Source organism: Hippichthys cyanospilos, chromosome 21, assembly GCF_059441005.1.
Source record: "Hippichthys cyanospilos isolate Australia breed blue-spotted pipefish chromosome 21, RoL_Hcya_1.0, whole genome shotgun sequence".
Taxonomy (NCBI): domain Eukaryota; kingdom Metazoa; phylum Chordata; class Actinopteri; order Syngnathiformes; family Syngnathidae; genus Hippichthys; species Hippichthys cyanospilos.
This window is the reverse complement of record NC_142389.1, coordinates 8576752-8595077: the sequence shown is the minus strand read 5'-3', so window position 1 is coordinate 8595077 and position 18326 is coordinate 8576752. Positions and strand designations below refer to the sequence as shown.

Sequence of the window (18326 nt, the reverse complement as noted above, 5' to 3'; positions counted from 1 at the left end):
ATCCTGACGTGTGGTTCTCTCCCCATACAAATATTATTTGCACTTATTTTAGGATGTACTTGGATGGAAGAAAACACATTTAATTGAAAAAAAAAGGTTAAGATTGCCATCACCCTGTTAATGCTACCAATTTGGAGGACATTATAGGAAATGTGTCGTGCTTTGACCTATATAATAATGGCTGCGGTTACTTCGCATTCTCTACAGTGTAAATGCCGGTTGGTGGTGTGAAGATGTTGCTTAGCAACTTAAAAATAATCCGAGAGGGTGAGAGAACAGAACGCCTGAAGCATGCGCCGTGTAACAGCAGTTAATTTCTTGTAGGCGTATATTTTTGTACCGTAAAACGCATCATATTGCATCATTTCATGATTAACAGATCTAAAAGGAAGAAAACAATACGGTAAAACTTTCACGGGCCACGTAAAACGACGCTGTTTATAGATGTACTTTTTGAGGATTCATTGCAAATGACACCTGAAATAAAATCGAATTGAATGCATATTAAGAACTACTTTGTGACGTCCCAGTGATGCCATAGTAACAGTTTTGATGTGTTTTTCTCGCAGATTATATTGTAAAAATTCAAAACTCATTCATTGTTTGGCGTGTGGGGAAAAAGCAATGCACAACCAACGACGTTTTAGGATAAACGAGTAAAAAAGAAATAAAGTTGCTTTTGTGAATAGGACAATAAAAGCGTGGGATCTAAAATTTCCTCCACATTTCCACACGATATTTGGGTCCTTTTCCCTTTTAGAAGCCAACCATCTTTTTCCACGCAGATGTTGAGCTAGTGAGCGTGTCCTCCAACCGAGGAAGGAGGCGGAGGAGGAAGGAATGCTGAAAGATGCTTTTTCTAATCATGGCGACTCGGACACAAACATCTAGTTTGATGTGAGACTTACAATAAGGACGACGAGCACCATGTCCGCCGTGGTCGTCGCGGTGTGGCTCGCCACGGGTATGTAAAGAAGCCGGCAAATGTTTGAGGTTTGATGCGGTTCCATGACAGTTAGCTAGCTAGCCAGCTAGCCGCATAGTTAGCCTTGCGCGTAGCCGCAGTGAAGGAGTCATGGAAAAAAAGAAAGCGATTCAAAATAGCGCTTTTCGGGTGGAGCTGTTTAAACGCAATGCCTTCAAAGGTGTTTTTAACGTGACTTTTCAACATGGTGTATTACGCGTTGATCTTTGCGTCACGTTAGTCATCTCAATTTGCCATAAAAATAACTGTTCTTGTGTGATGACGTATGTGCCTTGTTTTTTTGTAGCTCATCATTTTCATGCGAATGCAAAGCTCTTGTGTTTTTTCCCTCTGTACATTTATGAATTGTACTCTGAATTTTTTTAGAAAAACAAATCATCTCATCTATTCATAAAGACATGTACAGTGTATTACCCATTGTTTTTTAAAACAATTTTGACATAAACGTCACAATAAACAGTGAATCCTTGCAATTTGTGGAATAGGAAACGAGCCGTGCTGCAAAAAGCTCATAAAAAAGTTAATTACCTATAAATGCAACAAGATAGTTGCAAAGGACATTTTTCTGGATGAAGCTCCTCAACTCACAAGTGTAGGAGCTTGGCATTAAGATGATGTCTTAAGCACACAAAAAAGTCTATTGTGGTCTTTTTTTTCCCAGGAAATATTAAAGGATAGGTAAAAAAAAAATATATATATATATATATATATATATATATGAAAGCTAATATGTGAGGGTTCACTTTCTATAATGAAGTAAATAATATGTTGTGTGGAGGTTCAGTGGTACTTGAAGAGCGTATAATTTTTCTGTCTGTCAAATACACACTAGCATTTGTGTACGGGCCAGTAGGAGGGGACCGCTTGGTAAAAATGTAAATTTTGCAAAGGAGTAAGAAAGGGATGCAAAACCAAAAAAAGCCATGTCAAAGACACTATCACTTTATTGTTCATTCTCTTTTGGGGAAAAAAAAACAAAGCAAAACAACACTGTTTTGAAGCTTGAAATACAGAATAAAACTGAATACATTTCTCAAAATTAGGCTTCTTGGAGGTATTGAGATAAAAAGAATCAAACAAAAAACTAAATGAGATTACAACCTTGTTTTTTTGATTAATTGTTCTCTGTGTACAACAAAACAAAACAAAAAAAAAGCACAAAAACCAAAAATTTCACCAAGTGATCCCATTTATTGGCCTGTACCCAAATGTAGGTGAATAAAAATGTTATTTTTGTAGATAAATGGTAATTTGTGGACATGTTTCCTGCAGTACACTGAATGATCTCTCATGATAAATGCGTATGCTTTTATAGCTTCAACAGGGCCTGTATTCGAAATCCAAAACGAAGGTCCATTAAAGCCTTAAAGTTCATGTAAAAACTTTGAAAAGCTAGGTAACGATAGGCATCATATTTAAGTTGTGACCCAAGTATTAATACAAACACACAAACAAAAAAACCTTTTTGAACTTAATGTTACATAAATAGCGCAGTTTTGATTTTGTTGGTTAGTTCGTATACAGTATAATATGAATTTTTGTACACAATAGGAAAGTTACTCGCTGCTGTAGTCTGATTTATAATAATAATAATGTTGTGTGTCATTCAAAATGGATCCGGCAGTGCTTTCATCCATTGATCCTCTAGTCTACATTGTGTACGGCAGCAACGCCAGACACATGGCTTTGCATGAGGGAAATGTCCGAAATGAGAGAAGCATGCGCTGGAAGCAGAGAACAGCCTTGTACAGCGATGGTGAGTGGGTGTGTGCAGTGGTGCACTTCATGTGTTGACCCGCTGCCCCCCTCCCCCTTCCTCCTCGCTGTCATAACACAATGCCATGCTCAACTGGTTCCCCCATTAATACTTGCATCAATGTTGTCACTTGTTTGCCATCCCAACGCGTTGGCGTTCTTTCTCTAACTGCGTTTCTGGGTTAAACTCGCCCTTTTCTGAAAATACCGCTGAAGTGACAGAAACTTTTCTACTATTCTCGCTCGGCATCGCGGGGGAATATTTATGACATTGATTCAGCTTACCTTTCTCCAAGTCAAAGCTCTCCAAGGTTAAACCGTTGTCCAGGCTTGTCTTCTGCCATTGCCGTCTGCTCGCTGAGACGCCGGCGACTTTCACTTCCAGGTTGTGTGCTCACAGGCAATCAGCACAGGCGCAGTGCCAAACGTTTGTCTGAACAGTAGCCATCGTTGTTATCCTATGTTCCCCAGCTAAACACCAAAGAAGCACATGCATTCCTCCTGACTAGAACACCATGCACACATGAAGCTGGAGGCTTCTTTTTCTGTTCAGCAGCTAGCTCGAGGCCAGTCTGCTACTTTGGGTTCCAGCTAGGATTTTTGACCTGGGCCTCACGCCTGAGACTTGAGCCTATTGTTAGTGCCAGGAATGCGTCAAACCAAGTTAGCTATTTCCCAAATCCCACAAGGCTTGTTAGTCATTTATGGACATCGTTTTTAATAACGATCATTGTTATTTTGTGAAATTAAATGAGAATAAGGGTGTGTATGTGAACTGTAAAATAGGGATTTTGAGATCGTTCCAGATCTTTTGTCTTCGTCTGCATCAGCCGTGTTCTTAAAGCAGACAGCTCAGTCTGCATTGGATAGTTATGCATTAACCGGGAATGGGTGATGTATTACGTACAGTAAAAAGTGCAGGTCGTCGTCCCGAAAGGGCAAGGCCAAGAGTCAAAATGCCACGACTATTAGCAGAGCCTCAACTTATATCAGCCATTAACAGTCTCCTCCACTGTCTCAATTAGAAAAAGTGTTTTATTTTGACATTCTGCTTCTTTCAGATTACATCACTGCTTGTACACTCGAGAAACGTGGGTCAAATTTAACCCAAATTGTGTCACAAAGAGACAGACGCAGTTTATTGTGTTAATTATTTAGCCGCAAATAAAAGTGTCAAAAATAGATAACCCTCTAAACATCCCAGGGGTTGAATACCACAAAACATTGGGTCAAAAATGAGTAACCAACAAGTTACTTAATGGGTTTATTCATGTTTACCCATTTTTTAGGGGTAGACGAATAACCCAATAAATTGGTTGAGTTTCTTTCTGACTCAGTTTGGGTTATTGAAAGTGTTAATATGAAAACATGTTTCAACACTTGTCAGTTGGAGCAATAATTTAAGCCTACAAAATGACTCAATTTTCATGGGTTATTCTTTTTGACTAGTTTTATAGTTTATTCATCTTGATCTTGGGGGGCTAAATGAGGAATTGGGATGAATTCAAAATTGGGTTGTTTTGTACAAAAAATTCATGTTGCTATACCAACCAAAAAAGTATATATATTTTTAAATATTATTAATATGACACAATCTGAGGTTGAAAAACTCAAGAAGTTGAGTCAGAAATAAATAACCCACAAAAATAACAATTTGGGGTCAGTTTAATAATTTTGGATTGTTTTATGGGTTATTCCTTTCAACTCACTTTTTTGTGGCAATATGAATAACCCAATAATTTGTTCAAGTTCTTTTTTACTCAATTTGAAAGTTCAATTTAATATCAATTGAATCGGTTGACAAGATTAAACACTGTTAATGTAATTGGGTCAAAAATGAATAACCTACCAAACAACCCAATTTTGGGTTGGTTTATGGGTTATTCATTCTGACCCAATCTTTTGCGTTAAATTAGGAATTGGGTTACGTTGTTTTGTTGTTTCATTTTGTTGTCTTTTCATTCACTTGAGCCAATAAATATATAACCCATGAAGTTGTGAGTTGGTCACTTTTTGGCCCAATTTACCCTTTTAGTTTTTTTTTTTTAGTTTGTATTGTTTGAGAAATGTTTCGAGAGAGCGCCGTTGCTACTCACTTGCATGTCTTGTATGGACGTGCCACTAACTGGTTGGACCACACTGAATTTTGGCTCTTAGTAGAATAGCCAGCACTTGACCGTGAATGCAAGCTGGAGGCCCTTCATCCTTTTGTATATTAAAGAAGTGCTGGGGCCAGAAAGTGAGGATAATAGAACAGAATGTGTGCGCTTTGTCCAGGGTACCAACCACCGCGCGGGTTTTTATTTCTTGGTCTTCAATGTAATGTCAGGGGTGGCCATTGTTGCTGTCATAAGAGGATTTGTCTTGCTCAGTTCACTCTAACCATTCATGGAGAAATACAATCATGATTTGTGATATTAGCTACACCTGTGCAGCAGGAATAGTACTACAAACCACTGTTGCCGTGGTGATGCAAATAAAAACGATGCTGTTTTTGAGAGTCTCGACCTAGTTGAAATCTCATTAAACTTGTACACATATTTGCCCTTTTTTTGTTTCTGTCAGTTACCTTGTTTAAGATTATATATGTCATAATATATCATTAATAAAACAGCACATTTGTGGCCCTTGGGCCTTTTATTAAGTTCAGATCAGATCTTTAGTAAACCTCAAAAGCAAAATAGAGCTTTGTTTTTCATACAAATCTGGCATCATTTTTTATAAGTAACACCTTGTCAAGTGTCGGCTAAAAGGCCATTGATCGTCGCCAGCTGTGACTGAGCCCTTAGGGACATCAGACATATGGCCAGGTCAACGTCTGTGTCACATGATGCTCCATTCCACATCCACGTTTAGTCGTTGCACTTCACTTCTAGCAGCTCCTCTGTGCTCTTTCAATACAGTGAGGCACTTTAGCCACATGTCACCGTGTCCCTCTTCAATAATCCAAATTGTAACAGCGAGCCCTAATCTTTATTCTTTTTAACCTCTCTTAACAATGGAGATTTCCTCTCATGGACGTGGATTAAAAGCTAAATCCTCTTTTACTTTCTTCATTAGATTCTCATTGGGAGCTTCAGTCTGTGCATAAGGAGAGAGAGCTTAACAGTCCTATTCATGTGTGAGAGGGGCACTTATGTTAGCAATGTCAGTTTGATACTGATGGGGAGTGGATAAAAATATATATAAAAAAAAGATCAGTGCCAGTGGGAAAGCAGGCACACACATTCTACTGTGCGCGTGCCGTGCAGTGTCCGCAGGCAAACATTTTCTTTTCCCGCTCTTGTGTTTTTTTTCTTCCTTGTGCGCTCAATCTCCCATGGCGATTAAAGAAAGACTGCCCACCCACCGCGGGAGAGCGAAAAGGGCAAAAATAGAGGGAAATAATAATGTAGGATGATAAGTGGGTAGGGGGGAAAGGAGTGGCCTTGGTGAGTGCAAAGAGGGGACAGCTTGGAAAAAACAAACAAACAAAAAAAAAAAACCACAAATATCCTCCAGTGTTGAATTGTGTACACTCTTTATGTTGTGTTTGCATTTAGAATTAAGTGGGTGAAACATAATAGCATGAAAACATCTCATGCCTTTCTAGTTGTGTAAATAGAATTATTATGCAATCTATTTAGTATTCTTGTGTTATTATTGTGAGCTTAGTGTGTAAAAATAAGATTCCTCTGCTTTGAATATGAAAACAGTCAATAGTTTTTAACACATGATTCTTGTACAACAATTACCATTAATGTTAATGTAGACCATTTAACGCTATTTTATTCTTTTTATCCTTCATTTTAGTCTATTTTTGACCCTTACTTCATTTGTCTTATCAGATTTAGCGTTTTATGTCCTTGAGCTGTTTTGTCTGTTTCTGCGATGTTTTTATTTCTCTGTACAACACTTTGGTCAGCTGTGGTTGTTTTAAAGTGCTTAACAAATAAAGTTGAATTGGATTGGATTTAACAGCATAAACATGAATATAAAGACTATTATTAAGCATTTTTAAATGTTATTATTATTAAACATAAAATAGTCTGTAGCTAGCTGCTAACCTTAGTGGTCAATAGTAAAACACTATTTAAATGCTCAAATTTACTGGCCATTGTTACTTTTTTTTGTTTTACCCAGTTTTCATATATATATATCTATATATATATATATATATATATATATATATATATATATATATAGATATATAGATATATATATATATATATAGATATATATATATATATATATATATATATATATATATATATATATATATATATATATAGTCGCTAGCTAGTTGCAAATATTAGCAGCCTATAGTAAACCAATATATACTTAATTTTTGTAAGTATTATTACTAAATATTTTTCAACATTGTCAATAGCAAACAAGTGATGACATAGTAGCTAGCTAGCAGCAGGTAACTCGTAGCTAGTTGCTAACATGCTAACATTAGCTGTCAATCCTTACTGTCTTAACCAGGTTTGAGTGACTTTAGATGCATAGTTTGTAGATAATGTTGTTAGGTTCCTAATATATGTTTTGGGGTCCTGCTGTACAAAATGTGTAGTACGAAATAAGTGGGTATTCTGTAAGTGCCTCATACATCTTGGGTACGCATTACTGCTAGCACATGGCTAATGCTAACAACAATAGAAGGGGCCATATCTCATCAATCAGTTAACTCAGTGGAATGGACGAGAATTCTTGTCTTTTAAAATCAACTTCTGAAACAGTTAATCCGTTGCTATTGTAATAGCAGAGACACTATTCGTTTTGATTATAATTTAGGATACCGACAAAATCATTTTCAAGCATTTTCAGTGTAGAGTACTATTGTTATTGCTTTTATGATTGTAATACATTCAAACTTTTATTTCAGTGATCACCATCTTATCAAGGTCACACGCGGACCGTAACGTCTACCCGTCAGCGGGTGTGCTGTTTGTCCACGTTCTCGAAAGAGAGTACTTCAAAGGGGAGTTTCCACTCTACCCGAAATCAGGTACACTGTCAAATAAGTGCTTTGGTGCATTGGGATATTTTACTGTTTGTGCAGGTTGTTAAAAGTCACGCTCTGTGAATGCAAAAGTGGCGTTTGTCGTATTGAAAGTGCTTTGCTGGCAACACTTTACATTTGGAGTGCATCTAATGCAAGTTACTTTGCCCACAGATGATTCTGCAGATGACCCCATCACTTTTAACACCAATCTCCAGGGGTACCCAGACCGGCCCGGCTGGCTGCGCTACATCCAGAGGACTCCTAACAGTGACGGGGTGCTGTATGGATCCCCCACTGCCGAGCATGTGGGCAAGGCAACAGTCATAGAGGTGTGTGTGTGTGTGTGTGTGTATATGTTGTTATGATTATTAGATTATTATAGTTTCCAACACATCAGATCTTTTTAATACCTTTCAGTTAAAATGCTTTAAATATTTTTGTTGTGAAAACAGATTTGCTTTTTTAAAAGACCTTAGAACCATAAATGATCCTTTCCCCAAGGGAACAAACACAAAGTATGTATTCCCCCCCCCAAAAAAAAAAGTTTCATAGTGGAATAATTGAGATTATTTTATTTACGGCCTTTGGTACATCAGTAATTTGTAACATCGCTGATTTTGATATTTTTTTTTTTATCTTTGGAGTAATGACATTTTATTCAGAAAATGCATTATAATTAGCATAAGCTACATAGTTACGGTTTTAGTCACCAGGCTTAATTCCATTATGTTATTTATGCTTTATTTGTAAGCTACTGTAGAAATTTTTTTCTGAAAGGCTTAGCGGTCCCAGCATGTGCCTCCACGCAGCGTTCCGGCCCGGCGTGCTGGCGTCCGAAGCTCAGGCCGCGCCGGAGAGTTGCAGAATAAGCCGCACTGATCTGATCTGAGCTTAAAGCCTCACCGCTGTGTGTTGCAGATTACCGCCTATAACCGACGCACTTTCGAGACTGCACGGAACAACTTGGTCATAAACATCATGGCCACAGAGGGTAAGCACAAGTATGAGAGCTTAACACACACACACACACAAAAGATCCCTGATTAAATCCTGAGTGCTAAATCACTTCTGGAATGGTGTAATGGCCTCCTCTTAAGAAAAAAAGAAAATCAACAATCACAAAATCATGAAGTAAAAACACCCAACAAGTATCCTATCAATTAAAATATTTGGGATTTCACTCATACCTCAGTAAAAAATGCCAGCGAAAGCCATTGGTTTCACAGAAATTGTACTTGATAATTTCAGCTCTTCATTTTGGATATGTATGCAGTATGTTTACAATATGTCTTTAAAGCGATACTTTACTTGTTCAGCCGTTTTCAGCAGTAAAAAGTTCATATTTTGCCTAGAATTAATTTGATAACTGAATTATTGTGTCATGTAGAATTGATCATCAAATAACATGTGCTCAAGGCTGACCTGTTTTATGTGTTTGGTCATGTGACGTTCGCATGCTGGGCCCTGAATACTCATGATTTTATTTTCAATCAACAGGGAGTGGCAAAATACTTCTTTAAAGGGGAAGTCAGCCCCCCAATTTTCTTGTCTATATTTCTTATGCAAGTTCACTAATTTAATCATAATATTGTGATAAATATTGCATTTGTGGAGCATGATTTAAGGGGCAAAATCCATCTATTGTTTGCTATTTTAAGAGGCAGCTATTTTGCCATTTGTTTACGACTAAAAATTACATCACAGTTGCTCAGGGCATACATAGCCAATAACGGCTACCTTGAGAATGTCACATAACCAAATCCAAAAAACAGGGGAGCTGTGATTGGCCTGAGAAACTGTGATGATATTTTTAGTTGACAATAAATAGCAAAATGGCTGCTCCTTGACATGGATAAAAACATGTCCATTTTGTCGCCTTATTTAAATTCTAGATATGCAAAACTATCAGAATTCTGTGCTTAGACTATAGTCCAATAGAAAATACTATTGTAAGAAAAATTGGGGTGAATCGACTTCCTCTTTAAATATACGGTGTTTCAGAAATATAAACGTGCTATACAATGAAGCCGCAATAACAATTGCGATGCATGTAACTATAATCAAGATAGTAACATTTTACTCCTGGAAAAAAAAAATCTAATCTCCATTCAAGTTTTTAAGAAAAAAAATACTACAAACAAAATTAGAAATAATACCATTCCACTTTATTTCTAAAGCACCCCCCAAAGAAAACAAAAGTTGACACTAAAGTGTAACTAAAAAGCGTAATTAAAAAGAAAAAAATCAAAACATGCAAGTCAGGTACAATCAAATGCATTATTTACTTAACATACAATGAGATTACATGTTTCAGCACTGCAAAGCAACAATTCAGTAGCAATTATACTTAATTATGTATACTTAATGATGAGAGCAACTCACTCCCATTGGTTGTAATTGCCAATATAATGGGGTGATATTATATTTAATCCTCTGCTGCCTTAAGTGGACAAGCACCTCACATATGCTTATCTACTGTATATATGTTCACATCCGCTGTCATTGACCACTCACCGTACTTGTACATGAGTAATCATCTTCTCCTATATAGTGATGTCATCAACCATCTGGAGCGAAAGGGAATCAGACAGAAGCATGCGATGAGATCTCCTAGTCAGGACTAATGATGATAGCCAAGCCAAGCACAGCTTTATGGATTAACATCTGGCCTCATTCTCTTCACTGCTCTCTTCATCCCCGCCGTAGAGTTCCCGCTTCCCTACCAGGCCGAGTTTTACATCAAAAACATGAACGTTGAGGAGATGCTGGCCAGCGAGGTGCTGGGAGATTTCCTGGGAGCCGTGAAGAACGTGTGGCAGCCCGAGCGCCTCAACGCCATCAACATCACCTCGGCGTTAGACCGCGGAGGACGTGTACCGCTGCCTATTAATAACTTGAAGGAAGGGTGAGGATGGAGGCAGAAAGAACATTGACATAAATATGCACAGTAGCTCCGTCGTATTAGATGAGAGAAAAGAGATGCTCAAATGTCTGCCGGGTTAGATTATTACTGAAATTAAAACTCTCTGCAAAGTATATTAACTGACCATTGCACAATACTGACTATAAAAATTAGTCAGCTTACTTATTGCCATTTACTCTAATTTCAAAATAACTCACAGCAAAACTGCCTGCAAAAAAAAAGGAAAATCTGCAATTAGCCAAGTTCATGTCCATTTGACTTTAAGTCTTACAAACCACTACCAAATTACTTTAAATCAAAAGTTTAGACACCTTCGACCGCACGTAAGGAATAATTGACCAATTTCATGAATGTTACTCAAATTAGTGGTTTTTAAAAACAGGTACATGAGGGTTTTTTTAGGCTAAATGCTGCAAATCCAATTTTTTAAAGGGAACAGTTCATTTTTTCTTTCAAATTAAGAGCAAATTAATAGGAAAATTAAGCAATTTATTGCCAAATAGTATTTGAATGACTGTTTTGAAAAGCATTGCATGCTTTGTAATGTTTTTATACAGATGCACATTAGCATTATTGAGTTTTAAAAGCAACAAGAAAAGAATGAGAAAGCATAGTTGCTAAAAATATGCTAAAAATGCATAGTTAGTTGGGATTTTTTACTCCAAAAAGCAACTGTGTTCTGTAAAGGAGACCCCATCACCCTAAAGGGATTTTTTTTTAATTCTTAAAAAAAATACTATGTATACAGTACAGGAGTTATGGTGTGTTTTGCAAAAAAAAAACAAAAAACGTGTAAATTAAAGTGACTCCCCCTCCAAAAAAGACCATGTATAACAAGTTGATTTTTTTTTAAACAACCATGTAAATTAATGTGATCCCCCCCCCCCCCCCCCCAAAAAAAAAAAATGAGTATGTATAACACTGTTGGTTTTTGTTTTTTTCAACAAAAAAAAACAAACAATAAAAACCACATATACTAAGGCGTTATTTTTTTTTTCCAAGTCAATGGCTAAATAATGTCTCTTATTTTTTCTGTTGTTGCTGTCCCATAGCGTGTACGTGATGGTGGGCGCCGATGTCCCCTTCTCGTCATGCCTACGCGAGGTGGAGAGCCCCCACAATCAACTGCGCTGCAGTCAGGAGATGGAACCCGTCATCAGCTGCGACAAGAAGTTCCGGGCTCAGTTTCATATCGACTGGTGTAAAATTTCTCTGGTGAGGTGACAGATAAGTATTTCTTGGAAATATTTTGCGAACCCTCAAGTCTTCGAGAAGCACAGAAATGCACTTTGGGAGTTTTTTATGTTTACTCTTATTTATGATTTAGGTTGATATCAACAAAGTAGTGCCGGTGTACGTCACGCGTCCCGAGCCGGGTCCCGGAGTCCTGCCGGAATTCGGGGAGTACAACCCCCCGTCGGAGTCTCTGAAGAGCCGGGACTACTTCACGGACTTCATCGTGACTCTGGCTGTTCCGTCGGCGGTGGCGCTGGCTCTCCTCTTCATGCTGGGCTACACCATGTGCTGCCGGAGGGAAGGAGTGTAAGTGGGATCCTTTTTTTAGACGCTCGAGTGAGCCCCAAGATTTGACAAGATGGAACCAGACACACACACAAAAAAGTACCATAATTCCCAAATATTAGACCTACTTTTTTCCAAAAATGAAGGCCAAAAGTATGGGTGCGTCCTATAAACGGTAATTTAAAGATTAGATTATTTATATATATATATATATATATATATATATATATATATATATATATATATATATATATATATATATATATATATATATATATATATATATATATATATATTTTAATATGACACCATTTCATTCCACATAAACTGAGTTTGACACAGACGTTTTTTTTATGTCATCCGTATTCGTATTTGCAATAATTACTGGGGGCGGGGTTAGCAAATAATGCCTGTTGTGTCTGTCAACAAAATGGTGCCAAAGTAATACAGTGGGCCCCCGGTTTACGAGATTAATCCGTTCCGCGGTTGGGATCGTAACGCAAATTTGAGTATGGCGGGCAATCCAAACCTATGTTAATTAGCTCATGTGTGTAAAACCCCAGGTGAAAACATCAAAATTGTATATACATATTAAAAAATTGGTATCAAAATAGTATAGTAAGTGCTACTTATATGTAATATACATGCGAAAACATCAAAATTGTATATACATATTAAAAATCGGTATCAAAATAGTATAGTAAGTGCTACTTATATCAAATATACATGCATACAATTAAATAACATCATAAATAAAGAATATATCAAGGATTTATTTACCTTTGAGTGATGATTGTTATGGTTATATTCCCTCATAAGGGCAGCCTAGACTGGGCTAGCTTAGATTTTTCATCGCTAGCAATCCTGGCACTCATGGATAAACAATTGAAGTTTGAATTAAGCACTAAAATGCTTAATACAATATTGAAAGCACTCTCACACGAGATCAAGTCTTTAGGCAGCCATCTTTGTGACCCCGTGCGCCGACCAATAGTACACCAGCAGCTTCGTGACCCCATCACACTGACCAATAGTAGACCAATATCTTAGGGAGTCGAGATGCCGACCAATAGCAGACCAGCATTGTAGTGACACGTTGCAGCAGAGGCAGTTTGACACCAACAGAAAATAAGAGCAATTACCTAAAAACGCCTCAAGAGGAAAGCAAAACAACAAAACACAACCCTACAGATCATGACAGTTGTTGATGTTAATCGTAAAGCGGGATAAATGCCTTAAAAAGGGGACGAAAAAACTCAGTATTCCACATCGTAACGTGAAAAAAACGTAAGCCAGGGACGCCGTAACCCGGGGGTCCACTGTCCTTTTATGCTTTGACTTGAGCTCAAGAACTACTAAGAGCAGTTTTTTTGTTTTTTTTTTAATATACGAATGCTGAGCTATGATTATCTGTTGGTCTTAGCATGCTAATTGCTAGTACTAATCAGCACCAAAACAACAGCTTTTCATCGGGTCCATTTGTTGCCACGGCGACATGTCACGTTTTACAGGCTTGGAACGCTCCATCCCATTGTCACTAATGTAGTGTTGCTTGTTTAGTATTTAATTCATTCCATCTGTTTTGTTTCTAGGAAAAAAAGAAACATGCAAACATCAGCGTAAGTGTTTTATCTCTCCTGTGTCATTTTTATTTTCTCCCTCCCTTTTCTCTGTCCTCCATGTTGCTTTTTCATCACCATTCATATAGTCGTCTGTATCAGCATCCGATCATCCTCGAAAGCCGCTGCAAATATTTACAGACTTGCTTATGGATGTATAGCTCCTCTATTCATGCTTCAGCTTACTTCCTTGACACCGAAATACAATATGATAGTGGCAAAGCTCTGCTTTTGTTGAAGTTTACATCCTCAATTGACATCAACATAGTTGCTCAGCACCGAAATGATGGCCAATTGTCTGAATGAAACTCCTCAACTCACTTCAGCTTGCCTCATGGTGTTACCAGATGGCGACAAAGCACTACATTTGGTTGAATTACGTAAGTTGCTTAACTCACTTCAACATAGTTCCTTGATGGCAAGATGCCCTATCAAGCAATGTTTCTGCCTAAATTCTACTCCTCAATTCAAATCTAAAGATGCACCAAGATGCTTTTGAATGGTAGCCAAGCACTACTTTTGTCTAATTTTTTATTTCTTTTTTAATTGAATATTTATCATTGCAGGTAAATCTCGGAAAATTGTGTAACGTCACATCGTTTTCTGTATTTGGGTGCAGGCCAATAGTAGGGGGACTACTTGGTGATTTTTATTTTTTATTTTTTTACAGGGAGCGTGAAAAGCACAAAAAACCAAGACACAATGTCAAAGAGTGTTTCGATTCCTGTTTTTGCCGTATTTGCAGTTAAATTCTCTGTTTGGAATCATGAAATACAGAAAGCCAAATATTACTCTGCAAAAGTTTGTTGCACGTTTATTTATTTGTTTTTTAGAATGGGGGTTCCCAATAAAAAAAAAAAAAGTCAAATGGCTTTTGAACATGTTTTTTGACGATGTAAAATAAACAACAAAAATCTGCAGTGAAAAAAATTATTTAAATTTTGACCGTTTTTTTTTTTTTTGGGGGGGGGGGGGCACGCTGTTTCTCTAATCCAGCAGTTTTGTTTCTCTCTGTACAACGAACAAACAAAAATTTGTTGAAAAAAAAAATTGAAACCAGATTTTGACGTGTGTGTACAACAAACCAAAAAAAATTTCAACAAAAGCTCCCAATCTATTGGCTGGTACCAATTCCATTTGAAGAGGTGAATAGGTTGATTATATAGTGGAATATGTCATCATTTATTTTTTTTATTTTTTTTTACGATTGTGATTCTAGCTTACAGTTAACAAAACTAGAAACCTTAATATATCAGAACATTACCATAAAAAGCATACAAAAGATCTAATCATTAGATAGAAATTGAGCATATGTAAAATTTCCCACATATTGATTATGAATTTGAAGTGTTCTATTTTTTGAGAGGCATCTTTGTACAGTATTTCGAAATAAGATTAATATTGACTTTTCCTGCCCCAATGCATGCAAAGCAAAAAAAAACGTGTTGAATTTTTGGCCCGTCCAGCATCCAGCTGGTCCACCACAGTTCCATCCAGAAGTCTACCAAAGAGATGCGCAGCATGTCCAAGAATCGAGAAATCTCCTGGCCGCTGTCCACTCTGCCCGTCTTCAACCCGGTCAGCGGCGAGGTGGTTCCGCCCATCCACCCGGACAACTACGAGACCACCAGCATGCCCCTCATGCAGACGCAGACGTGAGTGCGGGAAAGCTCATCTCAAGCGCTTGGAGCCGTCCCGCGTTTTGTCCGATAACGTGCTCGGATCTGCCAACTATGTGATAATAAGCTTTACGCGCGCCATTTGGAGGTTCTTTGTGTGTGAATTTGCCACTCAACAAATGTGTTTGACTTCAGGAACCTGCAGAACCAGATTACCATACCACAACAACAACCATCAGGTTTGTTGGCCTTATCTTTGTTTGGCATGGGCTGCATGCATTGACAGCAGTGTTGCATTTTTAAACTTAAAGGGGCAATGTGTAAAAGTTTTTCATCAAAAAGGAACGAATCAATTCCAAAAAGTAGCAAAAAATGTGTTCTTAACGACCAACAGTATGTTTTAAATATAATCATAGGTCTAGTTATCATTAAATTATATTCCATGGGGGGAGGCGCTTCTCCGGAGGCAACCATGTTTGTTATAGCTAAATGCAGCACCTCCTGCTGTCCATAATGAAAAACAGTCTAAATCTTACACATTGTCCCTTTAAAACTCATTTCGTAGTTTAAAAAGAAAAGCTTGTATGGCAGTGAGTCTCAAAGTATGTTGGCTCCCTCTAGTGGCACATGAAAGAATTATATTTGACTTAAGTTCAATGCAGTTGCTTTTAATCTTTTTTTTTTCCTGTAAAACAACCAATGACCACGCATAGAAATGCACCCTCCTACACCACCCCCACCCAAAAAACAAAACAAAAAAACTACTATGTATTTAGTGAGGCGTTTTTAAATGACCATTATATAGCAAGGCACTTTTTATTTAAAAAATGTATTGTTGAAAAAAAACACCAGTGTATATTATATTACCCAAAAAATGGGTTAGGGTTACCTTGTATAGTAAGGCTTTTTTCCCCCTCAAAAAACAACACGTGTATAATAAGGTGCCCCCCTTCTCCCCTCCAAAAAAAAAAGCTACCATATATAGTAAGGTGTCCATAAATGACCATTTTTAGTTAGGTGTTTTTTATTTAAAAAAAAAACAAACAAACAGTGGTGTATAGTTGAAAAAAAAAAGCACCTGCATATATTAAATTATGAAAAGAACGATCTTGTATAGTCAGGCTTTTTTTTCCCTCAAAAAAATGACACGTATATTAAGGTGTCTTAAATGACCATTATATCCTAAGGTGTTTTTTGTTTTAAAATCAGCGTATATGTATAGTTGGAAAAAACACTTTTGCCAGTAAGCCAGTTTTTACCCCAAAAATGACCATGTAAGGAGTTTTTTTTTTTTTACACACACAAAAAAGACCACGTATAGTAAGGCTTTTTTTCTCACAAAAAAATTGACAATGTAGGCGGGTTTATTCTCCACAACAACAAAAAACAACCGTTAGGCTTTTTTTTTCACACACACACACAAAAACACGTTGTAGTGAGTAATACATGTACTTTGTTTTTTAGTGTAATACATTTTTGCATTTAGTAGGTTTTTTTCTTCTCTAAAAACACCACCATGGATAGTAAGGCTTTTTATTTTGAATGACCCCATTTTGGCATGTAGTACTGGTTTCTTTCTCTCTAGTTTTCCGCCTTCTAGTGGCGGCGCTCTGCTATTTCGTGTCAGCTTGCAGCATATTGTTTTTTGTTTAAACTTGTGCATCAATGTCTTTATTCGATCGTATCTTTTTTTTGTTTGTTTGAAATGTTTTAATTTGTGTCTTTTGCATTTGTTTGTTTGTAAGCTTGCCTCCATTTGGATTTTGTGGTTGCATCATTCTCGGCTGGTTTTCTTCTAAGTGTTTCCTTTTTATGTTTGCTGTTGTAGTTTTTTTGTCTTTTTGCCTCAAGAGCGCCCCCTGCTTTGCGCAGGCTACTTTAATCTGATTTTCTTTTTCACTGCTAACGAAGGAGATAGTTATGTCATGTCTACATTTCGAAGGTTGGAGGTAGGTAATGTTATCCATTTAAGTGAATTTATTGAACGTACTCCGAGTGATTAAAAATTCATGAAGGTGCCTCTTGTAACTATGGACGAATAGCACATGAAATATTCAAATTAACCATCTTTTCCATCATCCTTTGTAGGTAAATGGTATTCCTGAAGAGAGGAAGGTGGCCGAAGCTCTGAATTTGTGATGCGACTCGAGGTTGCATGATTTTTTGCTGGTCGGCATGTCTCGCATTTCTTCTAGAAGCAACTTAACATCCACACACGTTTGTCCACATTGTTGTGCTGCAAATGTAAGATTTTGGTGTATTTGTCAAATGTATTTGTACGTTTTTGCACAAGGGCCCTCTTTGAAGGACTTTTACATGACATGTAAGGTGTTACATCAATAAATTCATTTCAAGAAATGATTTTCAGTTATCACAGAATTATGTGCAGAAGAACACAGGCATTGATTTGTTCACATAAATAGATTTCACTCCAGATCTCTCAAAATCTATGTTTAACGTTGAATATTTTTTTCCTTAAGAAACGACCATGTATAGTCCAAGGCCATGTTTAGAAGGCGTCTTTTTCCCCCACAAAAATACACGCATATATACAGTAGGAAGGTTTTCTTCCAGAAAAAGACCATCTGTCTTTAGGCGTTTTCACACACATCAAAAAATGACCACTTAGGGCGTTTTTTCTCACAAAAAAAAAACCGACCATGTACAGTAAGGCAGGGATGCCCCCGCAAACCAAAACAAGTTAAAAATAGAATGACCGTGTGTAGTATTTTTTTCTTCAAAAAGCGATTATGTATAGTAAGATGTGTTTTGCAAAATTGATTATGAATGGTAAGGCCTTTCTTACTTTAAACAAAAATGTTACGTGATTGTCTCAGAACACCCCGTATCATGCGCCACGCTGCCACCGTGCGGTGAATGTGAGAACTGCAATAGCTGCTCACCAACGCGAATCCAA

At 37.3% G+C, this 18326-nt stretch overlaps 1 protein-coding gene across 4 annotated transcripts; it reads left to right on the top strand.

The window, feature by feature from the left end:
- Nucleotides 1-640: 640 nt before the first annotated feature.
- Nucleotides 641-17770, top strand: sgce (sarcoglycan, epsilon). Of its 4 annotated transcripts, none has more exons than XM_088404483.1 (12): nucleotides 641-964; nucleotides 7608-7730; nucleotides 7899-8056; nucleotides 8646-8718; nucleotides 10434-10632; nucleotides 11703-11865; nucleotides 11978-12192; nucleotides 13764-13790; nucleotides 15257-15445; nucleotides 15605-15648; nucleotides 17321-17358; nucleotides 17498-17770. In XM_088404483.1, exons 1-12 carry the CDS (start codon nucleotides 928-930, stop codon nucleotides 17546-17548), a joined length of 1317 nt encoding a protein of 438 aa, XP_088260609.1. In that variant the 5' UTR covers nucleotides 641-927; the 3' UTR covers nucleotides 17549-17770. The 4 variants fall into 4 exon arrangements, with proteins under 4 accessions (XP_088260609.1, XP_088260606.1, XP_088260610.1 ...); XM_088404480.1 differs by lacking the exon at nucleotides 641-964 and adding an exon at nucleotides 2615-2741; XM_088404484.1 differs by lacking the exons at nucleotides 641-964; nucleotides 17321-17358 and adding an exon at nucleotides 2616-2741.
- The last annotated feature ends 556 nt before the right edge of the window (nucleotides 17771-18326 follow it).

What these genes read in the sequence shown, in the direction of transcription:
- sgce (XM_088404480.1), top strand. Translation starts at nt 2,666, where the DNA reads ATGGCTTTGCATGAGGGAAATGTCCGAAATGAGAGAAGCATGCGCTGG. An exon ending in ATTAATAACTTGAAGGAAGG is followed by an intron (nt 10,633 to 11,702) that starts GTGAGGATGGAG and finishes GCTGTCCCATAG; the next exon opens with CGTGTACGTGATGGTGGGCG. An exon ending in ACCACAACAACAACCATCAG is followed by an intron (nt 15,649 to 17,320) that starts GTTTGTTGGCCT and finishes CTGCTAACGAAG; the next exon opens with GAGATAGTTATGTCATGTCT.